This window comes from Ammospiza nelsoni, chromosome Z (assembly GCF_027579445.1).
Source record: "Ammospiza nelsoni isolate bAmmNel1 chromosome Z, bAmmNel1.pri, whole genome shotgun sequence".
NCBI classification, from domain to species: Eukaryota; Metazoa; Chordata; class Aves; order Passeriformes; family Passerellidae; genus Ammospiza; species Ammospiza nelsoni.
In genome coordinates, this window is record NC_080669.1 from 55140995 (window position 1) to 55163892 (window position 22898).

At 36.3% G+C, this 22898-nt stretch overlaps 1 protein-coding gene across 3 annotated transcripts in view; it reads left to right on the forward strand.

Annotated features, from left to right (window-relative positions):
- Positions 1-21687, forward strand: part of ARL15 (ADP ribosylation factor like GTPase 15) — a 225607-nt gene extending 203920 nt beyond the window's left edge. For 2 of the 3 annotated variants that reach the window (XM_059492112.1, XM_059492113.1), the window contains one exon: positions 17850-21687. In XM_059492112.1, the coding sequence (XP_059348095.1) occupies positions 17850-18002 (153 nt within the window). In that variant the 3' untranslated portion in view covers positions 18003-21687. The remainder of the gene's footprint in view (positions 1-17849) is intronic. The other variant, XM_059492114.1, reaches the window with a different exon arrangement.
- The last annotated feature ends 1211 nt before the right edge of the window (positions 21688-22898 follow it).

Below are 22898 nucleotides of genomic sequence, written 5' to 3' on the forward strand. Positions count from 1 at the left end.
AACAAAATTAATCTGAAACTAATCATGCTCCGAGCTTTCTAATTGGAGTTCTGTGTCTTTTCCTCTGTTTCTAATGAAATGTATCTTTCTTTTGCTGTCCATCTCGTTCACCATTTCTTCATCTATTCCTACCTATTCCTATCTTCCTAGGTTCTCTTTTGAGCTGAATTATGGAAAAAAGAAAATGAGAAAAAAACCTCAACCAACCAACCAAAAAACCCAACCAAATGAAAAAAATCCCCCAAATAAACAACCCACCTGCACTTAAAACTCCCCAACAAAAAGTCCCTAAAGAAACAAACTGCCCCCCAAAAATCCAAACAAAAAAACCCCAAAACCCACAAACAAACAAACAAACAAACAAAAAACAAAAAAAAAGGCCAAAAAAAAAAAATCCCACAACTGCACAACTCTGTAGGCCTCTTAGCTCTCTTTCTTTTCTGTTGGGCATACTTGACCTGATTTTAATGTAAGCCCACTAATGGAGCTCTAGTCACCCTTTGTGATTCCAGCATTTGTATAGTACTTCAGTCCTGCAGCATTCACTTTTGTCCCTGACTAACATGGTCCATTCTATTCCTACAGTTAAAACTGAATAGGAAGTAAACCGACTTTGCTCATGGCTGGTGATTGCTGAGGAAACTTGCCTCCCTTATTCCAGGTAGCCAGTCAAAGCTAAAATGGTGATCATTCAGCTATGGAGCCTGGGAGTAAACTTTTTCTTGTTTGACTGCTGTTGATATGCCAAATTCTCATCCTTCAACCTAGCTGCAGCTGGATATTTGGTTGTCATTGGGAGCCAAAGGTGGGCTGGCAGCTGTCCAAGTGAAAGAGATACTTTGCCACATGTATTTTAGACAAGTTCAGTCAAAAGGTTGCTATGTCTTTTACTTTGAACTTAAATGAGGAAGGAAGATAGAGGGCTTTCTGGGAAAGCTCTTCAAGAAGTTGGGCATTACTCAGCTTCTTTAAGGGTTACCACGTCAGTACTCTGTATGCCATTTTTAATTATCATAATCTGTTATAACAACCTTTAGTTTCGTGCTTTTTTCTTTGTTTTAAAAATAATGTCAAAAAATCAATTCCCTGGTCGCTAGAAAAGAACGAAACAGACTTTCCAAGGCAGAGAATACATGGAAAATAATGAAAATCATCACACAACTATATGTGGGGTACATTTGCAATACAGACATCTTTGTACTGCACAGGAAAGTGGAAAACTCCTAAAGGTGAAAAAGAACAGTCACACTTAGGCTGTCAGACATCTCAGCTGTATGTGGCTGTAGGAAGTTTTGAAAGCACAGGTGTGTTGCTGTGTCCAGTTGCAGGTTGGCAGTAATTAGCAACTGCCTTAACTACTTACTTGCCATTAAAATTTATGCCTTTGTTGTTTATTATAAGTAGGGTCAATAAGTTGTTTTGGTTTGTCAGAACAAGCTCTGCTCTTAGCAGTGATATTGATGAACTGCAGCTTTGTAAATGTCATGGGCGAGTGCTGTTGTCCAGACTCCTGCCCCTCTGCTAATTCACAGGTCAGTCCACTGTCAGTTTTTCAAAAGAGACTTGCTTTTTGTCTACAGTTCTATAGATCCAAAAATTGTATCTGTACAGATCCAAAAATTGTATCTGTACTTGTCTAATGGATTTGTTAAAGTGTCTCCTTTTCATGGATTTGTAATAGCAAATGGTCTCTAATACATTTTTAATTAGTTGATTAAAATTAAATGATTAATTAGAGATTATCTTCTGTGAAGCAGAAGAAATTATGACAGGAGTAATCAAACATTAATTACTGAAGATTTTGCTGATCAGCTGTCTGCTGAACATGCTGTACTGCAGGTGTGTGATAGGAATGATGCCTTTTCAGGCTCACCTAAAACCAGAGGCCAGACAAAATTAAGAGCATAAAAAGCAGTAATACTTATTGAAGGGCCTTGAGGTACATTTGGGGCATATAGAGCCCATCCAGGGGCGACACCCAAAAATGGATGGTGGGTCACAGGTTTTCACACTTTTATAAGTTCAGTCCATTTGTATATTGGGAGTTAATTTTCCAATTACTGTTTCAGGTAACGAAGTATTTTACCCCAAGTTTGCTCCCCCCCAGCTTACTTTTGTTTACATTTCTTGGGGCCTGAGACAGTGAGGTGTCCTTGATTCCCAGGCCTAGAGAGGAATTGTTTTGTCTGACCAAAATGTGAAGACAGTAGTTAACACTGAATATGGAGTTTAGAGTTACACACTAAAGAATGACAGGATTACAAATATATGAAAAATATAGAAGCTAAAATCCTAAGGCATCAGGAAAAGTAAAACTTTTCCATAACTTCTACTCCAAAATAGGTAAACTGTGCCTCAATCTGTTAGAGATGGAAAATATTTTTTTCACATATGTTTTTTTAGTCATACTGTTTTGAGGAGCATATTAACCTTTAATTGCCTTCAATGTATCCTGGCATAATATTTCAAGATATATTTAATATTCATCTGGCATTATAGCACCAAAAAATGGAGTAGTTTATAGAGGGTGGTATTATCTTTCATGGTACAAGACTGCTGGCAAATCTTCTTTAGATTTTACTTTTAGGATTACCACATTGTTGATTCCCTTTGCTTTCACCTCAGCTTCCCTGGTTTTGGTAGTTGGCTATCAGTGCAGCTCTACATTGTTGGTTTTTAAAAATCATCTGAGGAAAGATAGTGTGTTTTGCTTGTTTTGTACAAGAGGAATTATAGAACACATACATTAGCAAAGGATTCAAGAAGTTAGAGTGTAAATTTAGACTATGCAGATTTTCTTTTTGAGCAAAAAATCACCTGCTGTCCAGTAGGACAGCCACATGAAAAGCATTCACGTATGAGCAGTCTGACTATAACAGGGACAAATAACTTCAAGTGTTTTCTGAACTAAGAACTGTTGTCCTGGATAGCCAGAGAGCTGAGCCATTCCCAGGTGGACTTAGAAGCATCCAACCCAAATATGAACAGGAGAGTTAGGTTCCAAAATAAATTATTAGGAGTAGACATTTGTAGTAGACAAAGCCAAATATGTTTTTCCTCTTCTGCTTTTATATCAACAGATGATGGAAGTTATTTAGTTTGTACTGAAAATGTTGAAATGTGATAGTGAAGCAGAGTTGTCACACCTGTGTTATGCTTTCCTGGTTGTCTAGACATTCCAGCCTCCGTTCATTCCTGTGGATCTGAATCCATCACCTGTGCTTAATACTTATGTCTGTTGAAAAAAACTAAATACTCCTCCAAATGGTATGTCAAGAACATGCTCTTCTAACTTCAAACAGGCCTTTAATTCTCTTGGGTTATGTGAAGTATATTGGTGTCAAGATAGAAAGATTACTTTAAAGAAACCAGGTGTTCATTCTCTGAGATTTTTTTATAGACTTACCCATATATCTCCTGCTGTTTTCAGCTACATCAGCACGAGGAAGTATGTATTTTTGACTGTGGTGCTGCAAGCTTTTAAAAGATATCTATGAAAGATGCCATCCAGTTTGCTGTAGTGGTTGTATGTCCTCCTTTGTTGCAATATGCCTTGCATTACCTAACTCAATTTCCTTCTCTTGAAAATGAATCTTATTCCATCTTCAAAAAGTTAAATTTATTCTTTGAGTTTGAGACACTGATGCCACAGTTCATGCCTCTTTTCCGTACCTCAGTCATCTGTCATCTTTCCAAAGCTTCAAAAATCTCAAGAGAATACAATGAATTTCAAATGTGAGAAGAGTGCTGTCTCAGTAAGTTTGACCTGATCAGGAAATTTTTCTTCTTTTCTTCTCTTTCCTTTTCACCCGAAATGACTTCTTCAGGAAACATCCAATCTTTCTGTAACTCAGCGGATCAAAGTGCTGTATTGTTGGATCTTAATCACATATGAATGGCTCCAGAAGGGATCAGAGCTCTCTTTGTTGATTAGACGCTTCTAGGCCAAAACTGGTGCCAGCAGCCATAAAGGAAATATGTAGACCTCTGTTTGGTCATTCAGTGAACCATGTCACTCTAGGTTTGACCCACACTTCTTTGCACTAGCTTCCTTCTGCAGGAAGGTGGCCTAGATCATGGCTGTAAAATATATCAATGCTAGCAATTGTAGGCAAAGGGATTTTTTTTGCCTTTCTTTTTGATGTCTCTGCTAATTTTTCTTCTTGCTGTTTCCTTCTTCTCAATGTTACCAGCTTTAAGCACAAACTAGGTTCAAAGTGTTCCAGATTTGTCTGTATTAGACAGAGCGTGTTCTACATCATTGTGGTGTCACAATGTCTTGCAAAGTGTAAGTGCTAAGTATGTGCTAATACCAAAGTGTAAGACCATAAAATATGTTTCGGTTGTGCTGGGTGTTTTGCATATTGGCACTGTTATAGGTAGATGGAGTGCTCTATTAATAACATTTTTTTACCAAGTGATTTTACTTCTTTATAGCCCATCAAGATATTAGAAGAGCTTAACAGGACAATAACAGTATTGGATAGGACATTAACAAGACGTATTTCTCCTTTTGCTTCAGCTGTGCATTTTTGGGCAGCCATTTTAATGATAATGTCACTTCATGTTTTTATGTGGTACAAGCTGAGATGTTCTTGCTTGTAGAACAAGCTGTAGTTGATATCTAAAGTGCAATCCAGTACCTTTCTTACCCTGCTATATGAAGCATGAGTTAACTGCATAACTGATAATAGACTTAATATCTCTGAATGTTTGTAGCGAAGAGAAAATAGAGAATGAGAAGTTGTGCATTGTTCAGGGTATTTGTGCACAAACATGAATGTTGATGTTCATTGGATTATCTGTCTGTTACTGACTTGCTTTAAAATGTCATCCAGTGAAGAAGGCAAACCAAACAACTTAGCTGATCAATCATATACTCTGGATACTGAAAAGAAAATAATTGAACTGTTCATGTTTGCCATTTACATTAGAAAATTCATTGGGGAAAGTAAGTGACAGAGTGTTCACAGAAATTTATATATATATATATATATATATATATATATATATATATATATATATATACATATATAAGCGCCTTGTGAGTGTCCGGGCTATGTAACTAGAACAGTATAACTTCAAATGTAGTTTCATTGGATTTTTGATTCATATACTGTGTCCATAAAAACAGGCAAGACTAAAAGGGAAAAAACTTCATGTTTTGTCTAACAGTTCTGGTAAAATTCAGAAAAGTCAGATATGTCAACTTTTAATTAAAAATGGAGCATTCAAATCCTACTAGAAGCATTATGGTCTTGCATGTGTTTTGTATGAAATGAGCTCTCTTACTGAGAATTCAATGAGAATTATCTCTCAATGAGAATTGCTCTCCTCCCTCTCACAAGAACAGCTGAAAATCTAATCAGACCACTGGACAGTGGGGTTTTTTTATAGGATCCAGTTGTACTTGTTTGTCCATGCTTGTCTTTAATCTAAACCCAAGAGATTTAATTTATACCTTCTTTTTACTGATAAATACTGTTAATATATTTAAACTCTTGTGAAAGTAACAAAGGAAACATTTTTGTTTTCTGTGACAGATGTCACTGTTAAATCTTGATTTTTTTTCTAAGCATTGTTCACTTTTCAGTATACTCTTCTTCAAATGTTGTTGAGTCCTTTTGCAGATTCATGCTTTCTAGCTGGCGAACATCAAGCTGATACACTACCAGCTGGACTGGAATTTTTTTAATATGAAGTAATTTCTGCTGTCATGGATTAGACATCTTTAGAAACAGGATGTTTTATTGCTTGTAAATCATCTAAAGCCATTTTATATGGCTGATCTCTACTTACCCTCTCCAATTCCTGCGGCACTGCCTGTGGTCTGACTGACATGATGTTGACACTGTCCTTTCTATTAATCTGTCTGCAACTGGTCTTATAAAACAGTGTGGCTGGTGGCACTCTTCACTGCATGTTGAGTAAATTGCTCTACAATGTGCAAATACTTATTTATTTGAAGTCTTAAGAATGTGATCCCTCTCCAAAACAGTATTGCAGTAGGCAGCATTACATCTTTCCCTGCTTTTCTGGAGCAACATATAAAACACTTTGTAATGTTAATTTTGTTTTAATTGTTGTTAGTGCTTCATCTTGTAAGGAGGTGATTTCTTTAGTGAGAGCACAGTTGGAAACATTACATTATTAATATTTCAAATTCTAGCTCTTTACCAAGTGGACCTTTTTTGTTATAAGTCACTAAAGCATCTGAATTATTAGCAGCATATCATTAGTAAATTGATTCCCTATAAAGCAATTAAACCATTTTTCATTTATGGAAGGAAACATAAAACATGAGTTTGCAGTTTCTAGTCTTTTCAGTAAAACTGGCATGATCTGTCTGTCTGTTTATATAGGACTGTACTAAATGTTCAGATCTAAAATGTTATTGAAGAACATATTTTTAGTTGTGTTTTTTTAAATATATATATACTTTAATTCATTACCTCCTTGCAATGGTTTCTTTTTCTTTGAAATATGGACCATGTAAAACTGAAAACTGTGTCTCTGAGCTAGAGATGGAGGAATATTCAGTAACCTGTTGCTAGTTATCCCCTTATGCCACCCACTGAATAAGAGACATAACAGGATAGTAATACTAAATCTAACTGGAAGTACCAAGAAAAAAGCTATGATATAGTACTATTTTTAGGCTATAGAGAAATCAAAACTCAGATTTATTTTTGTTGTTTAGGGTTGAAAGATGTTCTATTTGTTGTTTTATTGCCTTTGTAATACTTCAGAGTTGCACAGGCGGTGGTGATATAACAGTAGATAATATACTCTACATCTTGGCTTAGAAATAGCAGAATAGTTTAATCATATTAATTTTTTTTCAATTTTTTTTCAATTACTGCCTCACAAATGGCTATTTGTTTTTGATGGGTTTCTCATTCAAGTAACCCTCGACCTCATAAAATACTAAACTCATACTGCAACTTACACTTTATAATGCCAGATTTTTCCCATTTTCAGTTTATGCAGTTACCTTGTATCAAGTTTAAAAATAATGCTTTAAAAGAATCAATTTCATGGTGAATGCATCTAGTCAAACAACTCATTTAAACAACATCTTACTCGTGTGTAGCAGACCGTTTTACAAGTAACTGAGAGTTTTACAAGCCTGTGTTTCAGACAGGATAATTGGTTGTTTCTCATATGTGAGCTTGAAATTTAAACTTGTTGGCTTCAATATACAGAACCTTTCCTGGCTTGGTTAGGAGTATTCAGTTAAGGTCTTTTTAGCTGTAGACATATATAATAATTCATTATCAAGAAGTGATAAAATGGTACCAATTTTGAATATGTTTCTGTAAAAGCTAGTGGTTAAAACCTTTTCATTTGTCACTAGTAGTCAGCAAACTTAGCCTATGGTTTCTAATGTAAAGTAAACTCAATTAGGAATTGCAAATGTGCAGATTTCTGACTTATGTAGAGTGCCAGAACCTCAGAATTTAAAGAAGTGATTTTGCTTCTATTAGACATCAATTTTGAATAGATAGGCTGCTCACTAAGGTAAGTTGAGAATGCTTAGAAAAGTCTGCTGCATTAAGATATTTTAGTCAAATGATATTAATCTTCTCATCCTCATAAAAGTTTAGTGCCAGCTATACATTTGCTATGTTTGATTTCATTTTCAGTGCAGTGCTTACCCCAGGTGTAATGCTAGGGCCTGTTGGTAAATCAGCAAGTCACATCCAAAGGTGGAAGGAAGGAGCTGCCAGCTTGCAAAATCCAGGTTTCCCTTTCTGCTAGAATCACTTGACAAGCACCTGGTTTTGTTTTTCATTGGTACAGTCATGATACTTGGGGTGTTACTAGGACATAGCACCTGCCTCCAGGTGCTTTTCTTCAGAAATAATCTGGCTTCTCAATGACTTTAAAAGGTATTCCACAGCAGGCACGTACAAAAGAAAGCCTTAATTTGCCTAAAGTAACAATAGTTTCCTTACAAAACCTGTTTTACACTCCTTCAATATTATTTTGAGTAACTCTTCTTTAAGACCTTAAATTTTGCAGATGCTGTCAGTCAGAGTTTGGCCATTCTTTGGAGAGATGAGAGGGACATTTTATAAGGACTTGTGGTGATAGGACAAGAGAGAATGGCTTTCAAGTGAAAGAGAACAGGTTTAGATTAGGTGTTGAGAAGAAATGCTTTACTGTGGGGAAGGTAAGCCGTTGAACAGGTTGCCCTGAGAAGCCATGGATGCCCCATCCCAAGAAGTGTTCAGGGTGGGATGGGACTTTGAGCAGCCTGCTATATTGGAAGGTGTCTCAGCCATGGCAGTGAGGTTGAAATAGGGTGATCTTTGAGGTTCCTTCCAACCCAAGCCATTTTATGGTACTTTGGGGCTGTTTTGGATTTTTTATGTCAAGGTTGATATCCTTCCTGAGGTATCAATGTATCTCTCTTCTTTCTTGTATACACAACTCTTGATCATTTAATCTCTTTCCTTGGAGTTTAGATCAATGTAATGTAGGGAAGTGATCTCTCAATGCAGTACAGGAAAACATTCTTTTGATGCAGTAAAGAAAAACATTTCATGCAGTAAAGAAAAACTCTTTCTCTTACCCCTTCTCATGGAATATTTTTACTAAAAAGACTTTTCAGAAAGGTAGAATTCCCTGCTGCAACCTGTGCTAATGGAAGGAATAACTCTGGCACTTAAAAAACAGAGAGAATCTTTATCTTTAAGTTCAATAGTCAAAATAACTGTACTCTTCTTCAGCATCTCATTGCATTCACCCATCTCCTCCAAATCCATCTGCTCATCCATGTCTTTTCCAGCACCACTGCTGCAAATCTCAATGCAAAGCAGTTTGCTAATATTACTTCCCATTTACTTGACTTAAAACATCCTGTCTTGCTGTAAAGTACTCACTTTTTTTTTCCATATCTATGATTGCTCATGCATTTCTTACCATTTTAGGGTTAGTGGCAGATTTCTTTTGCACATGGATGTTTTCCTGTACACAGGACTGTGTCTGAATTGAGCTGTGTAATTTTTCTCTTGGTATCCTTGTGCATTATGAAGAAATTTGAAAGCAGTGAGGGGGCCTTACTCAAGCAAGGCCTGGTCAGAGAACCCAGAGGGGTTCTGCCATAATTCTAGGTAGAGGGTTAAAAAGTATCAAAAAATAGATGAGTCTGGAGCTGCCTGGAATAGTAATTTTAAGTGGTGGCTTGCTGTGAGTTTGGAGGCATTAATCTTCTCAGAGACATGGATATAGAAAACACAAAGTACATTGCATCCTCTAATCACAGGGCAGAAAGAAATCCTCAGAAAGAGGTCCCACAGAAGTTCCTGATGCTGGAGCAGCTGGGACGGTCACAGAGCCTATGGCATTCTGACAGCCAGGAACTGAACCTGGCAGTGGCTTGGTCTCTGGGAACAATTTTTACTTAACAAGTACTTTATGTTAACTTTTTCAAATGGATTTATTACACAGATTTTGCTTTTGAACTAGAAATGGGTAATTGCAGTTAGTTCAGGGCTTCCATTGCCTCTATGCAGACTTTGTATAAGAAATAGTTCTCCCTTTGGCAAAAACCTCCCCGAAGGGATGTTGGAACCCTCTTATACTAATATGTTGTGCTCTGTACCTGGTAAGGAGCAAGGGGAAAAGGCACAACTACTGTCTTTGTCTGCTTGTGGTAGCACACACCTCACAGAACCACAGCTGCTTTTGTGCTCAATCTGACTGTTAACTTGGAACAGTGTCAGCAGTGTGAATGTGAGGAGCCAACCACAAAGCCCTTAGAAATCCTGCTTTTTGCTGCTGATACAAGGGTACATGTCCATACAGTGTTTTGGTGCTTTGCAGATGCGGGCACTGTATACAGATGTTCTTTGTTCAAGTGCTAGATTTGTGTACATGTTCAGGCAAATGCAGATGAATCATCACATATGCAGTTCCCCAGAAAATACTGCTTATCTGCTATCGGAACAGAAAACATGCTATTTGCAGAAAGGATGTCTTAATAAGGATTGATCTTTGGACTTCTCATTACTCTAAAGGTTATTTTGACATTCAGCATCCCAGGTAAACTTTTTTGGGTTGGGGAGGGAAAAATCTCAGTACTTGTGTCTCAATGTTGTTACTAGTTCAAACCACAATCTGTAGATAAAAGTAGCATATTTTGCTGCTGAAATCAGCATACTCTGTCAGTAGTTTTATATTCTGAAGTAAACCATGAGTACCTAGAGTCTATTTAAGAAAAAAGGATGGTACAAAAACTCTAAGCCTCTGAAAGATGTTTCCTACAGGTCTTGAGTGTTGAGTCTCTACTAGTTATTTGAATTCCTTAAGCTATTTAACTGAAGTTATAACAAAAACCTGAGTCAGAGATCGTAGAGAGGAGATGACTAGTGGTATAGTAAAATCTTTCAGTAGATTTCCTGCAAAATTATCTCTGGATATGTTCCATTCTATACTTTTTGTTAACAGATTAGAACAACAATAGTAATTTAAATGAGTTATCCTAAGTTTAAATTGATCTTATATTCAATCAGTCATTTTCAATACAGCTTAAGAATATACTAGAATGTGTTGAGAATACACTAAAATAGAAAATTGTCCTTATATACAGTAAATTGGCAATTTTGTGTCTGTGCTCTATGGGGAGGAAGAAAGATAAGTGAATTTTAGATGACCTCCAGATAGCTATCTTTAACCAGGGCTAATTTTCAGCATTGCTTTTTAGGATTTTATATTCTAACACTTTATGTGTAAGTACGTAACTGTCAGACAGTATCTGTGGCAACCCACAGTACATAATAAAACATAGTGAGTAAGAGAGAAAGCAAAAGGAGCAGTAAGTTAAAGTGATGTTTGATTTTCAATTCTGAGTATTTCTTTGAAGTAAAATAAAGAATTAAAGTGGCATTAAAGAAAAATATTTTACTATGCTTTCATTGCATGCATTTTTGTACAGTATCCTCTTCTCTGTTCTTGTTTCCCTTATCACTCGAGATGCTCTTTCACTCACTCTCGGGTTGGATAATTGTGAGCCCTTATCTTGTTTTTCTGGTTATATAGTTATATGAATCTTCATCTGGAAGTCTGGTTTTCCCTGTATAGGTATGCTGCTGCTCTTCTCATGTTATTTCAATTTCTTCCAGTTGTAAGAAAAGCGCATGCTTATATGAAAGTAATATCCTGGGTGAATGAAACATGGAAGGCAAAGTATTGGTCTATGTTTTTGGCAGCTACACAATTTACTATTTCTTTTTTACAAAATAACAGAATCTAACAAAAACAATCTAATGCGCTGTAGTGCACTGTTGTGTAACACAAAGAGTGTGTGCAAAGAGTTGATGTATCCTAGTAGCTTCTCAAAGCCTATCTTTGCTTCCATCCACATACAAATCTCAATGGTACTTCTGCAACCTCTGCAATTTTCTGTCCTCACTGTCATCCATCTTATTTTTCCAGACCAATTTTAACATGACTCTGTCTATCTGTAAAAAAAACACCCCAACTTCTCTGTTTTATAAACCTTCCAGCTCTTTAGCTCACTCCCCCTTTTTCTTGTTTCCTGCTTACATTTGCCAATACTCTGTGCTCTCTGGAATAGTATGGCTCTGTGGATTTGTCAGGCATTCTATTTCTTCATTCTGAATAGTTAGTTATCTTCTTTAAAATACGTTTCTTTCAACTATCACTTGTAATCTGAAAAGTGTTGTGACTTGTGGCCACTGGAGATAACAAGGATGGAAACATGCACAAAGCACTGTGTACATTACTTTAAGTGACTGTATTCCCCTTTGTAAAGACTTAGAAGCCAAAAATATCATCCAGCTCTCTTACATAGCTGAGTTGGATGTGTTTCAGGTAGTCTTTTATAAAAGGCAAAATCTAAAAAAAAAAAAAAAAAATCATTGGAAAGCTGTACAAACTAGAAATACCAATTTGTAAAGCATTCACCACTACTTGTGAGATGTACTAAAAAGCCTCTGATGGTTTTGTAATCGTGTTTAGAGAAATTGCTTACCCTCCTATGACACAGAAATGCTGAAGAAGACAGACTTATTTTTTCTTTTGATTTTACCTCAGCAGGTTATATTTTAAAGTTTTAAAAAAAGGCAGCTCAATTACATAAATCTGATTATCATATGTACTTAATGGACTCATTGCAAGTTTTTAACATTGTGCATACAGACTTTTGATTCCTTGGCGCATTAAAGTCAGTGAGAAGTGAAATCTATATCCTCAAAGAGCTAAAATATAAAAGCATTTCTGTTGCTGATAGTGTTGTTGGACCTCAGCTGGCATTCCTGGGAGTGGCCTTGTGCATAGGTTGCTCCAGACCACAGCACATCACCATCCCATCTCATCATCTGAGGCACTTTCATTCCCCTCCCTGTTGTGTAAGAGATATTGCATATGGAATCAATAAACATGAGGTACAGGTGCTTTAGGAGGAGTGCTTATGATGCATAGGTGCATTACAAGGATCCCTCTAGACAAGGATGAGATCACTGTTAAGAAGAAGCGTACGAGCAGGAATACATGAAGTATCTTTTTAGGAGAAGTGAAGTGTCTCTGTAGGATGAATAAATATTACAAAACTTTGGCTGAGAGTTGTGCATGTTACAGCTGTTCTGGTCAGACAGGAGGTGCTTTTTAGCCAAGTGGACTATCAGATAATGAGCTTTCTAGCAGATTTTTCAGGAAAAGCATGGATGTGTAAACTCCTGTATGACAGTGGATTAAACTAGTTGATTTAAGATTAAGTGGCTATCAGTCCACTCCACACAATCCTATAAATCCCTGTACTCAGAAAAGAAGTAGCAGAAAGGTTGATGTAGCAGCTCATGAGGCTGTGCAGTTTGTAGTAGAGCACACCAACATAAGCAAGAGTGGATTTCAATTTACTTTTTACCATCAGTGGTGATTAAAATGAGTTCTACTCTATGGTTAGTAGGTCAACATTTGTGGTTTCTATTTAATTTGCCAGAATTTCCTTTCTTTTGTTTTCTCTTTTCTTTTTTTAGACATGACTTCTTTTACCTCTAATGCCATCCTTTTCCTTACTGCAACTGGTGAAAGCTTTTTTTGTTTGTTTTAAAGTTGTCTGAAGCAGTATAATTATACTCTGACCCTCTAATTATGGTATTTTTTTTCTGTGCCACCTGCAAGCATTTTACTTTTTTAGCTGCATAGTTAATTTTCTTTAAGTTACAAATTTTATGTAGTTTCCCTTTTTAAAACTTATTGCTATGTAAAGTAGAGTACTCTTGGCTTTTTCTCTTCTCCAAATATATTGAATTTGCACAAGAATTGTTATAGGCAGCTTGTCTGTTGTTTGTAGAGACAGCAAGCAAAATTCCCTCTTTCTGCTGCATCTTCTAAATGGTTGTTCCAAAAAGCAGATTTTCATGATGTCTGAGGATATTATCAGCATCACAGCTCAGTGAAACTTTCACAGTGTTAATATGGGCTACTCTGGTTTCCCATTATTACTTTGTTTCTTCTCCACGCAGATTTGGAATGGATGAATGAACCATGTCTTATGGTTAATACATGGATTCAGCAAATTAGATTATTTTAGTTCAATTCATAGCTTCAACAGTCACCCTTTTGCAGTAATAATTGGTAAATCCTGTGAAAGCCTTTTGAAAATTTTGTCTAGTGGGGACACTGACAAGACCAGGCAGCCTTTGATTGGATATAATACACATGTTTTGTTACAATTTTTTTGTCCCAGTAAAATTTTTCAATAAAACAGCAATGAATGAAAAAATATTTTATTCATTAAGTTCTCTGTTTACCAGCCTGGTAATGTAAGTGATTATCTGAATTTTGTATTTGTTTACAACAGATTAGTCGCAGTGGGCTGGAAGTTTTTCTATGTTGATGAAATTTGGTAGTATAATTTTGAATTTGAATGAAAAATAATGCTTTCAATCAGCTTTTTTTTCATGTTGAATAATAGAGATTACTCTTCTCATATATTAGAACATCTAAGTTTTCCTATAGATCTTATGTTCACATGGGTGGTGAACTGACTAGATGATGAAGTTCATTAATAGAACATAGAAAAGCTTGCAGCAGGGCCTGGTTACTCAGCTTATGTATATCAATTTAGTAACATCAGTTCCACACTGCTATGATAATTTACACCAGCTGAGGTTCTGGGCACTGATCCTTTTTATTGTGTTTTGACTTTTCTAGCACGTAGGTTAAGCAACATTTGATAACCATATGTTTAGTGTATTGTGCCAGTAGAATAGGACTTAGAAGGTGGAGTGTGGGAAGAGTGGGAATTGCAAACGTGTATTGTTAGATTTTATTGACTTCAGAATGTGGCATAAATACAATGTCAGGTTCTCTACAAAACAAGGCCCCCATGTGGAGTCAAGACATACAGTGATATCCTGTAAAAATTAGTAAAGAAGCCTTAAAATTAGATTTAATTGCTTGTATTTTCTTCTAAGATTATATCTTTAAAAATTTAGTAATCTCAAAGTAAAGTTTTGAAAATGCAAAGCCAGTATGTAAATGTGCATCAAATGCATCAGACTTCTGAAACATGTTTGAGTCTTTATTTTTCACTTCAGCATCCCTGAACAGGCAGAAAGCTTTTCACTGTTTGTGCAGAGGGGAAGACAGAAGAGCTTCTCTTTAGAGCTCACCCCTTTGTGCTAGTGTGGTTGAAGGGAGCTGTAAAATAGCAACTGCTGATTATGCAAGAACTACCTAGGTAGTGTGAGTATTCTGTGAATTTCAGCTTTCTATGGACACTTGGGTGATCAGTGTACATCCTTTTAGGAAATCTGCAGGAAATTAATGTGGATGATGATCAGGGGGGCAGAAAGGAACTACAAAAACAAGCATGGAAGGAGAGCTGAGTGCATTCCAGTGGAAAACTCAACTGTGTAAAAAGAGTTGGGCATCTGATTGTGTCAATCTTTTCATGTTTCATCTGTTGCATGTAAAAAATGGTTCTTTTTTCAAGTCTAAAAAAAGTACTTGCTTTTAGAACAGAATGACTTCTTCTGAGTTGAAGGGAGAAAAAGCTACAGTAAATTGGAAAATATTTGGGTCTGCAAACTTCTTTCCAGAAGTTTCAAAGTCCAGAAAGCCTGCTCTCAAAACTTTGAGGTTTAGCAAACTCTGTTGTGGTATGAAGTTTAAATGAGGAAGTTTAGTAACACACCACAAAGTGTCCCTTGGGTTGTGAAAAATCACTTCTGTGCTACTTCTGGTTTAGTTAGTTATTAATTGTAAGCCAATTAGTGTTATTTTTCTAGATCAGTATTAGACACAAGTCATTTAGCAGATCATTTTTTTTTCTGCAGAAGGTGTGAATGAAATAACTCTTACTTGTGAATATAAGCAATTGTGCTTTCATGCCAGTATCAAACCGTCACATTTTAAAAACAACTGCCTAACAAACGCTTTCATTTCAGCATTCATCTAGGACCTATTACTGCAGATACTCTGAACTGTTCCTTAGTGGGAAAAATTATGACAGCACATCACTAATTTAGTAACATTCTGATTACACAGATAGAAACAGAAAAAAATATATTTTGATCCACTTTGGGTTATCCAAATAATTTATCTGCAAAATTTGTTTCACTAAATCTGTTGGCATCTGCAGTCACTGAAATATAGCCTAAAGGCATTGTATTTTTCTTGGCTAGAGGCTACCTTGGTAACTTACGTTGTATTTGCTCACAAAGACTCAGTGCTAGTTACTGCCATCATTTCCCTGAGCACGTGTTTCTACTTTTAAACCCAAGTGCTGTCCTTACAATGTAATGACCTCCCTTCATATGGCAGAGCCCTAATCCAAGAGACTGTGTAAGGAAGATTGCAGACTGACTTCAGTGAGCTCCAGTGTCTGATGGCAATAGTCTTCCAGTAGAGGGGGTGTGGTGGACATCCTCTGGGCTGTGGGTCTGAAACATCTTAGATTTCTCAGCCATATTTATCAGCTTAACACCAGCAGGCAGCTCTATCCGCTAGCTGCGCTGACACCTTGCTTTGTTATCCTTCTGTGCAGCTTTTACTTCCTTCCTCGTGTGACAGGCGGGGAGGCTGCTGCTGGAACAGGCAATAAAGCTTCCTTACCCTGCTTTTCCAATACTGTGATCAGTGCAATTAACTCATTATCAAAGGGGGTAAATTCAAGCTGCTGAAAAAGTTGCAATGCATCCCTTGTAGACAGTAGTAAAGACATAAAATTTTACTAACATGTCAGATACTGGTGTGGCACTGAGAGAGCAATGCTAAAAAGTTGGTATGTTGCTATAAAGATACTGGTTTGTTGGAGCCCCGTTTATTTCAACTTGTATGTTTTCTAAATTTGTTTGAGGGGAAGTGAATGTCAAGTACCATGCTTCATTTTCAAATGTTATTGATACAATTCCACTTCAATGAAAATAGATTTAAAATTTTTCACAGTGTTGTTTCCGGGTTAGCAGAAATTCTCATCTCAAAACCACCATTTTTTCCCCTAATATTTGTTACTAAACATTCTGGTTGAAATTCCTTTCTAAAAAATAAGAAAGCCTGCCTGATCATGATTGTATTTTGAATTATATGAGTTGATACAACTCAACTTGGTTTTTTCCATTATAATTCATTAATAGGAAAACAAAACTTGTTTATCAGTAGACACTGTAACAGCTACATAGAGATGTTGCAGTTTGCATGGGCTCTGAAAGCCCTTTTTTTTTTCTTTCCTCTTTTCATTCCTTCTGCACGTGGAGCCTTAACACAGTGTGGCTTCAGTTGCCTGTCTCGGGCCTCTACTGCCTACCATGTTGCGAGTAACTGTTTCTGTAATTGTGCTGCATATTCACAGCACAGCCTCTGCTAAAATTAAGAGTATTTTGCAATAATTACAATGAACAAAAATGGGCAAACTAAGTCAGGACTAAATATTTCTGCTGATATATGGACAGTTGCAGGAACTGAGGGATGTAGTTTTGGATGCAAAAACTAAAATTCTATTGGACAAGTCAAATTGCAGAGTAGACTATTGGGTCGCATACCCTCAAAGACTAAAATTTTAATGAAAACAGGAAACTGTGGACCAGTATAACCTGCAGGCTGCTGTTCTCTTCTAAGAGACATCAAAAACTTCTTTTTGATATTGTACTTTCTATTTTGAAAAGTGGTTGGAATATACTACCAAATAAAAATCTTTCCTGTCTCAGTCTTTCTGGGTCTGCATTTGTGTCTTGACAGTGGTTGCAATGTCAGTAATGATTGGTGTTTCCAAGAAACTGCATCATGTATAATACTTACTACTATCTTACTAACATTAGTGTGTTAGTCTTCTATGTTTAATTTTTAAAAAAACTAAGTAATTTTGAAAGAATTTTAATTTTTATAGGATTTTCTTAGTCACAAACAGATGCTGTGCTATAGCTCATGTTTGACTGGAATGTTTAGGATCTGTAAATTTTTTATGTTTAATTTGTGAAGTTACAGTAGTATGTATCTTAAGTGTTACCAAAAAGATACATACATTTTTAACATTGAAATACAAACACAGGCTCTTATTTACTTTTGCTGGTTTGGATATGTTTTTGAGCACGTTTCGTGTGCTTTGCTGTTTGCCTCAAATCAGTACATTTCTTCCTCAGACCTCCCATGCTGTTAAATGTATGGGTAGAATGGTTGCTTCCAAGCAACCCTAAAGAAAACCCTTTCAGGTCATGTCATATAACCTGTATTATAAGAGCAGCTGTGGGTAAGATTCTAAAAAGTGAATATCCATTAGGATAAACATTTTTTACATGTTTTTATTGGTTTGGTTTTTTAGATGTGAGACAGAGAGTTGTCATAATATAATACATTGATCTCTCTTTTTTTCTTAATAGATAAAAAAATATTTTGAACTTGAGCCACTTGCACGTGGAAAGCGCTGGATTCTTAAACCCTGCTCATTGGATGACATGGAGGCAGTAAAAGACAGCTTCTCCCTTCTAATAAACTTGCTAGAAGAGAGAGACTTCGAACCTTCAAGAATGTGAAAGCCAAGAGAAAGAAGAGGTTCCCACGCATTGCTGTACCTGCTCACTCTGTCACAGCTTAATTGCAGCGTAGTATCAAGGCTGAGCTGTGATATGTTGTTCATACAGAGTTAATACAGAATGTCCTTTGGTTAAAATAAATGTTCTGTGAATCAGGTACACAGCTATTTCCAGTAAAGTTGTCTACACTACTGAAGTAGAAAGTCCCTCTTTGTTTACCACTATTTCTGCACACTGCATGTTGCTTTCTTGCACCACGATCATCCTTGGTAGAAAAATTTACACGCACAAAAATAGCATCGTCCATAAAGGAGGAATTCCATGTGTTACCTTGAATTTTAAAAATAAGTAATGTCTAAAGAATTTATGAGTCTAATTTAGCTTGTTTATTGACCTCACATGGAAGAGCACAGCCACTGAGAACCTTAATAGGATACCTAAAACACAAGCAGTTTCATGTTAATGCAAAGGTTATTCCTGAGGTTTTACTAGGTGAAAACACAGTTGAGGTAGTGGACTTCACAAGGTAGTTGAGTGTCTTCTAAAGTCACTGCAAAACCCTGCCAGAGGCAGTGTGGTATTTTGCTGAAAGTTTGCTGAAAAATAAATTGACAAACAGATGTGCACAGATAACAGTACTTGGGGAAATCAGCTGACATGAACAGGTGATCTAAGTAAAAAGATTTTAGAAGTATATGAAAGATTTTAGAAATATACAGAAGTTGAATAAAGTAATAATTTTCATTGAAAGTAGTTTTCCATAAGAAAAGCAGAGCAAATATCGGTTAGTTCATCTGTGGAGGCTTTATTGCTAGTTAAAAGTATAAGTGATTTTTAAATACTTCCTTTATCACTCATTCGTAGACTACTACTGTTATTGTAACATTGCCAAGGCATCTATCCAGTAATTAAGGGTCTTCCAGTGTTTGTACCAGAAGCTTCTCTTTTCAAGGGGATTATATCTTGTTCTTTCAAACTTCCTCTGGGCTACATGTTACTTAGAAGACAAAAAAGTAGTAATTGGAAACAACATTTGTAATACATTTAGAAGAAGTTGATTTGGGTCACGTAACACAGTCCACTTTTCCTCTTTCCTTGTTTTCCCCACTGTAGATTTGCAGTATTTCAGCTACTTTGTGTTGATTTTTAAAAAAACTCATAAACTGATTTTGTCCATTGAAGAAACGTGCCAGGCCACTGGTTGACAGTGACAACAGGGTCTGTGCAGATCAGTCACTGGACTGGTGCACGCCTTGAATGCTGTGCCTTGTGCATTCAGCTACTCTTGTGCATGAGTGTTTGCAAACACAAACTCAAGTGAGGTGTCATTAGTTCCTCATCAGCTCTGCTTCTATCTTGAAACACGCAATGCCTTGTTTTTGGGGCTTTAAGCAACATCTCTTTCCAGCCTGAGCATTTATCTTCTGTTTGAAGTTTATTGTAGCTCCTTACTAGTTTATTTGGGGATAAGAAAATAGTAAACATCAGCTTTGAAGGCTCATAAAAGCCATTTCTCTATTAATTGTAATTTTGCTCTTTGTTAAACAAAATTTCTCATACGTATTTTAGTTTACTTTTCATTTGCCATTAATTTCTTGCGTTGCTCCCACTGTTGTAACTGCTTCCTATTATCAAAAAGAAGCTGGGAAAACTGGTAAACTCCTTGTTTAATTTTGAGATGGAATAGGCAGGAAGCCTGAAGGGCATGTCCTTGCTTTGTTTTGTGTTCTCTTTCCTGTCAGGTCAATTGTCTCACTGCTAATACTGTTGGAAACAACCAAGAACTGGAATTGTTCATTTTAAAGCACAGAGGAGCCCTGCTTTGATTCAGTTCTCTCTGCACACTTTAGTCAGGACCCAGCTGCCCATCAGTTTCTCTTGTGAGGGCTAAGGAGGTTCCCTTCCCTGGATTTAAAGGGGAACTGAATCTAATGTACATTGCCAAACTCCCTAATTGCTGACATGAGCTTAAAGGCTACAGAGTCCCCAGATTTCCACAAGGTCCTCAGATTTCTGTTTTATTTAGGGACAATGAAAAATAAGCAGGGAAGAGGAGTAGGAGCATTATTTCCAGAGAAAGCAGGCAGTTTGGGGAGGCAAATTGAGGGATTCCAAGCTTTTACTGCTTTTTCATTGGCCATTACTGAGAAGATGTGAAATAACATTTTTTTACTATTTTCCCCTGCTTTTGTTTAACTATGGACCAAAAGGTACAGGAAATGAAAAGAAGCCCAACTCTATTGCATTCTTGAAACTGTACTTATTTCTACCACCAGTGAGTTTGTCTGGTCCAAAAACTTTAATGGCTCCAACTTTTGGTCATGATCTCCCGGCTATGCACTGTTTGAAGGTGCTACATAACTTACATGCAAATGCCCAAGAAGTCCTTGATAATGTGGTTTTGGAGAATGCCAGTGGCCATTTAGACTAGGACCTTTTGATATTTCAGTGTTTTTTCTTTAAGCAAATATCAACTGCACAGAAGCAGTGATTTTAATTTTCAGAATTATTTTGAGTATGCTCTTTCTTACTAATATAGTGATCATTCCTCATCACAGGTTGAAAAAATACCTCATAACTGCTGAAGGCTAAGACCAACACTTTACTTTGAATGTCGTACTTCTGTGGTTTTGTGTTGTAGATGGACTTAATGGATGTGTACCTTTTAAATGTCTATAAACAACTTCACCTTTTTATGAGGGGATAACAATGTTCATAGCAGCTCATGTCACACTTCCTTGTCTATAGTGTTGTTGAATGCTCTGGCTATGGTAGAATATGTAAGCACCATGCAGTTTTCAGATAACCAATCTTAACTGCTTTGGTTTTTTGTTTGTTTGTTTTAATCTTTCCACATGTGTTTGTCATTTAGGTGGAATAAACTTGGGCACTAGGCTCTACTTTCCATGCAAGTTCATTAAGGAGTGAACATTGTCTTTGTAAAAAAATATATTGTGCTTTAATGTTCTTTAGCCATCTGTTAAATTACTTTGTGTGTGTGTGTGTGTGTGTGTGTGTGTGTGCCCACACTGGGCTTCTTCTCAGACCTGTGGCTGTCTGCGGCGTCTCAGCCGTCAGAATGAAAACATTATCAATCAGTATCCAACAACAGCTGGTTTTGACAACCTTCTGTCTGCTGCCTAATGTTTTACAACTCATCAGTAAGGCTCTTTGTCTGCCCACTCTGAGCTGGTAATTTTAACTGCTTCATGTTGTGTCCTGTACTTGTACTTTTGGCATTTGTATGGCTTAAAAGTTAAGTCTTAGTGGGTTTTGATATTATTTCTTGCTGTATAATGCTCCCTGTGTATCTTAGCTTGCCTCTTCAAATGCGCTATACAAAAATCTGTGATGTATTATTTCGTTTAACTTCTTGCATTTCATTATATTTATAGAAGTTGCAGATTTTTGTACCGTATTACTTAATACAGTTGCCTTTTTGTAATGGCAATTAATTTATATTACAAAAGTTTGTATCTTTACTGTAGTCGAAAGTATTAGTTAACTGCCATATTATCTTGACTTTATACTAAAAATACAGTATCAACAGAAGCTGACCCAATCAAGTGGTCAACTGCTGACATGGGGAACTTGTATTGTTTGTGATTTATACATGATTTCCACTATCAGAAAAAAAAAAAAAAAGAAAGAAAAAGAAAATAAAATAAACACTGTGTAGAACTGACTTGATAAGTTTTTGTTTCTTGAGTAAGTAGCCAGTTTGGAAGCATGGCATATTGCCTTGATGTGGATTCTTCAAGATAAATTGTTTACTCATAAGTGAAAACAAATACTACTATATAATTACTGGTACATCATACATAGTTGCAAATTCACATACATATGTATGAAATAGAAACTTCCAAAATCAGCTGATTTCTTCCACAGCAAGATGTTTTTACTCTGGAAGTATTCTGAAAGATATTGCAGGTTTATTGGTGAAACAGGGATTGGAATAATCCCTACACAATTACTCCATAAAATTAAACTGAGGGACATGTTTATGTGACTAGAAATTCTTTTTAAATAAATGACATGGCAAAATACATATACAAAACACAAGTTACAGAAGCTGAGTAAAGAAATATATTCTGGGAAAAATAGAGGCTTGCCGAAACGGCTCAATGTTATCCTGTCAAATGCTGTTTGAGTAGAAGGTGCTCTCATAATGGAAGTTGTAACAGCTGATGGAAGAACACCACTGCTAACTCAGACTGGAGTTGGTAATGCAGTTACTGAGGTATGCTTTTCTCATGTCACTGTTTCTTAAATCTGCCTCTTGACAAAGACTAGGAATGAAATGAAAGATTTGTAAACTGAGAATTCTTTTAAATTCTTTTATTTCATACAAATAGGAACTGAAAACCAGCTAATCATGCCTCATTTGATAGCTCTTAAAAGAATTTTCATTAGCTCATTAGCCCTTTGACCTAATAGTTTAAACAAATAAAAACATCTGTGTCAGCTGTAGGGTTAGTCATCCAGGGCCCAGGTTAACATGAGGATAAGAGGGAGTCCCATATCCAACATAAAAACAAAAACCATACCTTTTTCAGCATCTGTAGTTGAAAAGGACACCTGAAATCAAGTAGGCTGTGCTGAATTCTGTTAGGTGAAAAAACTGAAGAAGATCATTATCCTTTTCAATCCTCTGCCCTCAAGAGTGAACTGACTAATTTCCTTGTGTGGGTTTGACTGAAGTTTAATTTAAATAGTTCTGAGACATTTATTCTGAATTCTAGCTGTTTATAATGTATTTGAGCTTTTATCACAGTTATGTTTAGGGAAACCAAAATAGGCTGTATATAATCCTTGTTCATTATATATGAATTTCATAGGAAAATGTAATATATGGTATTCTGGTGGCTTTTAATTGAATATCATGTTCAGCACTTT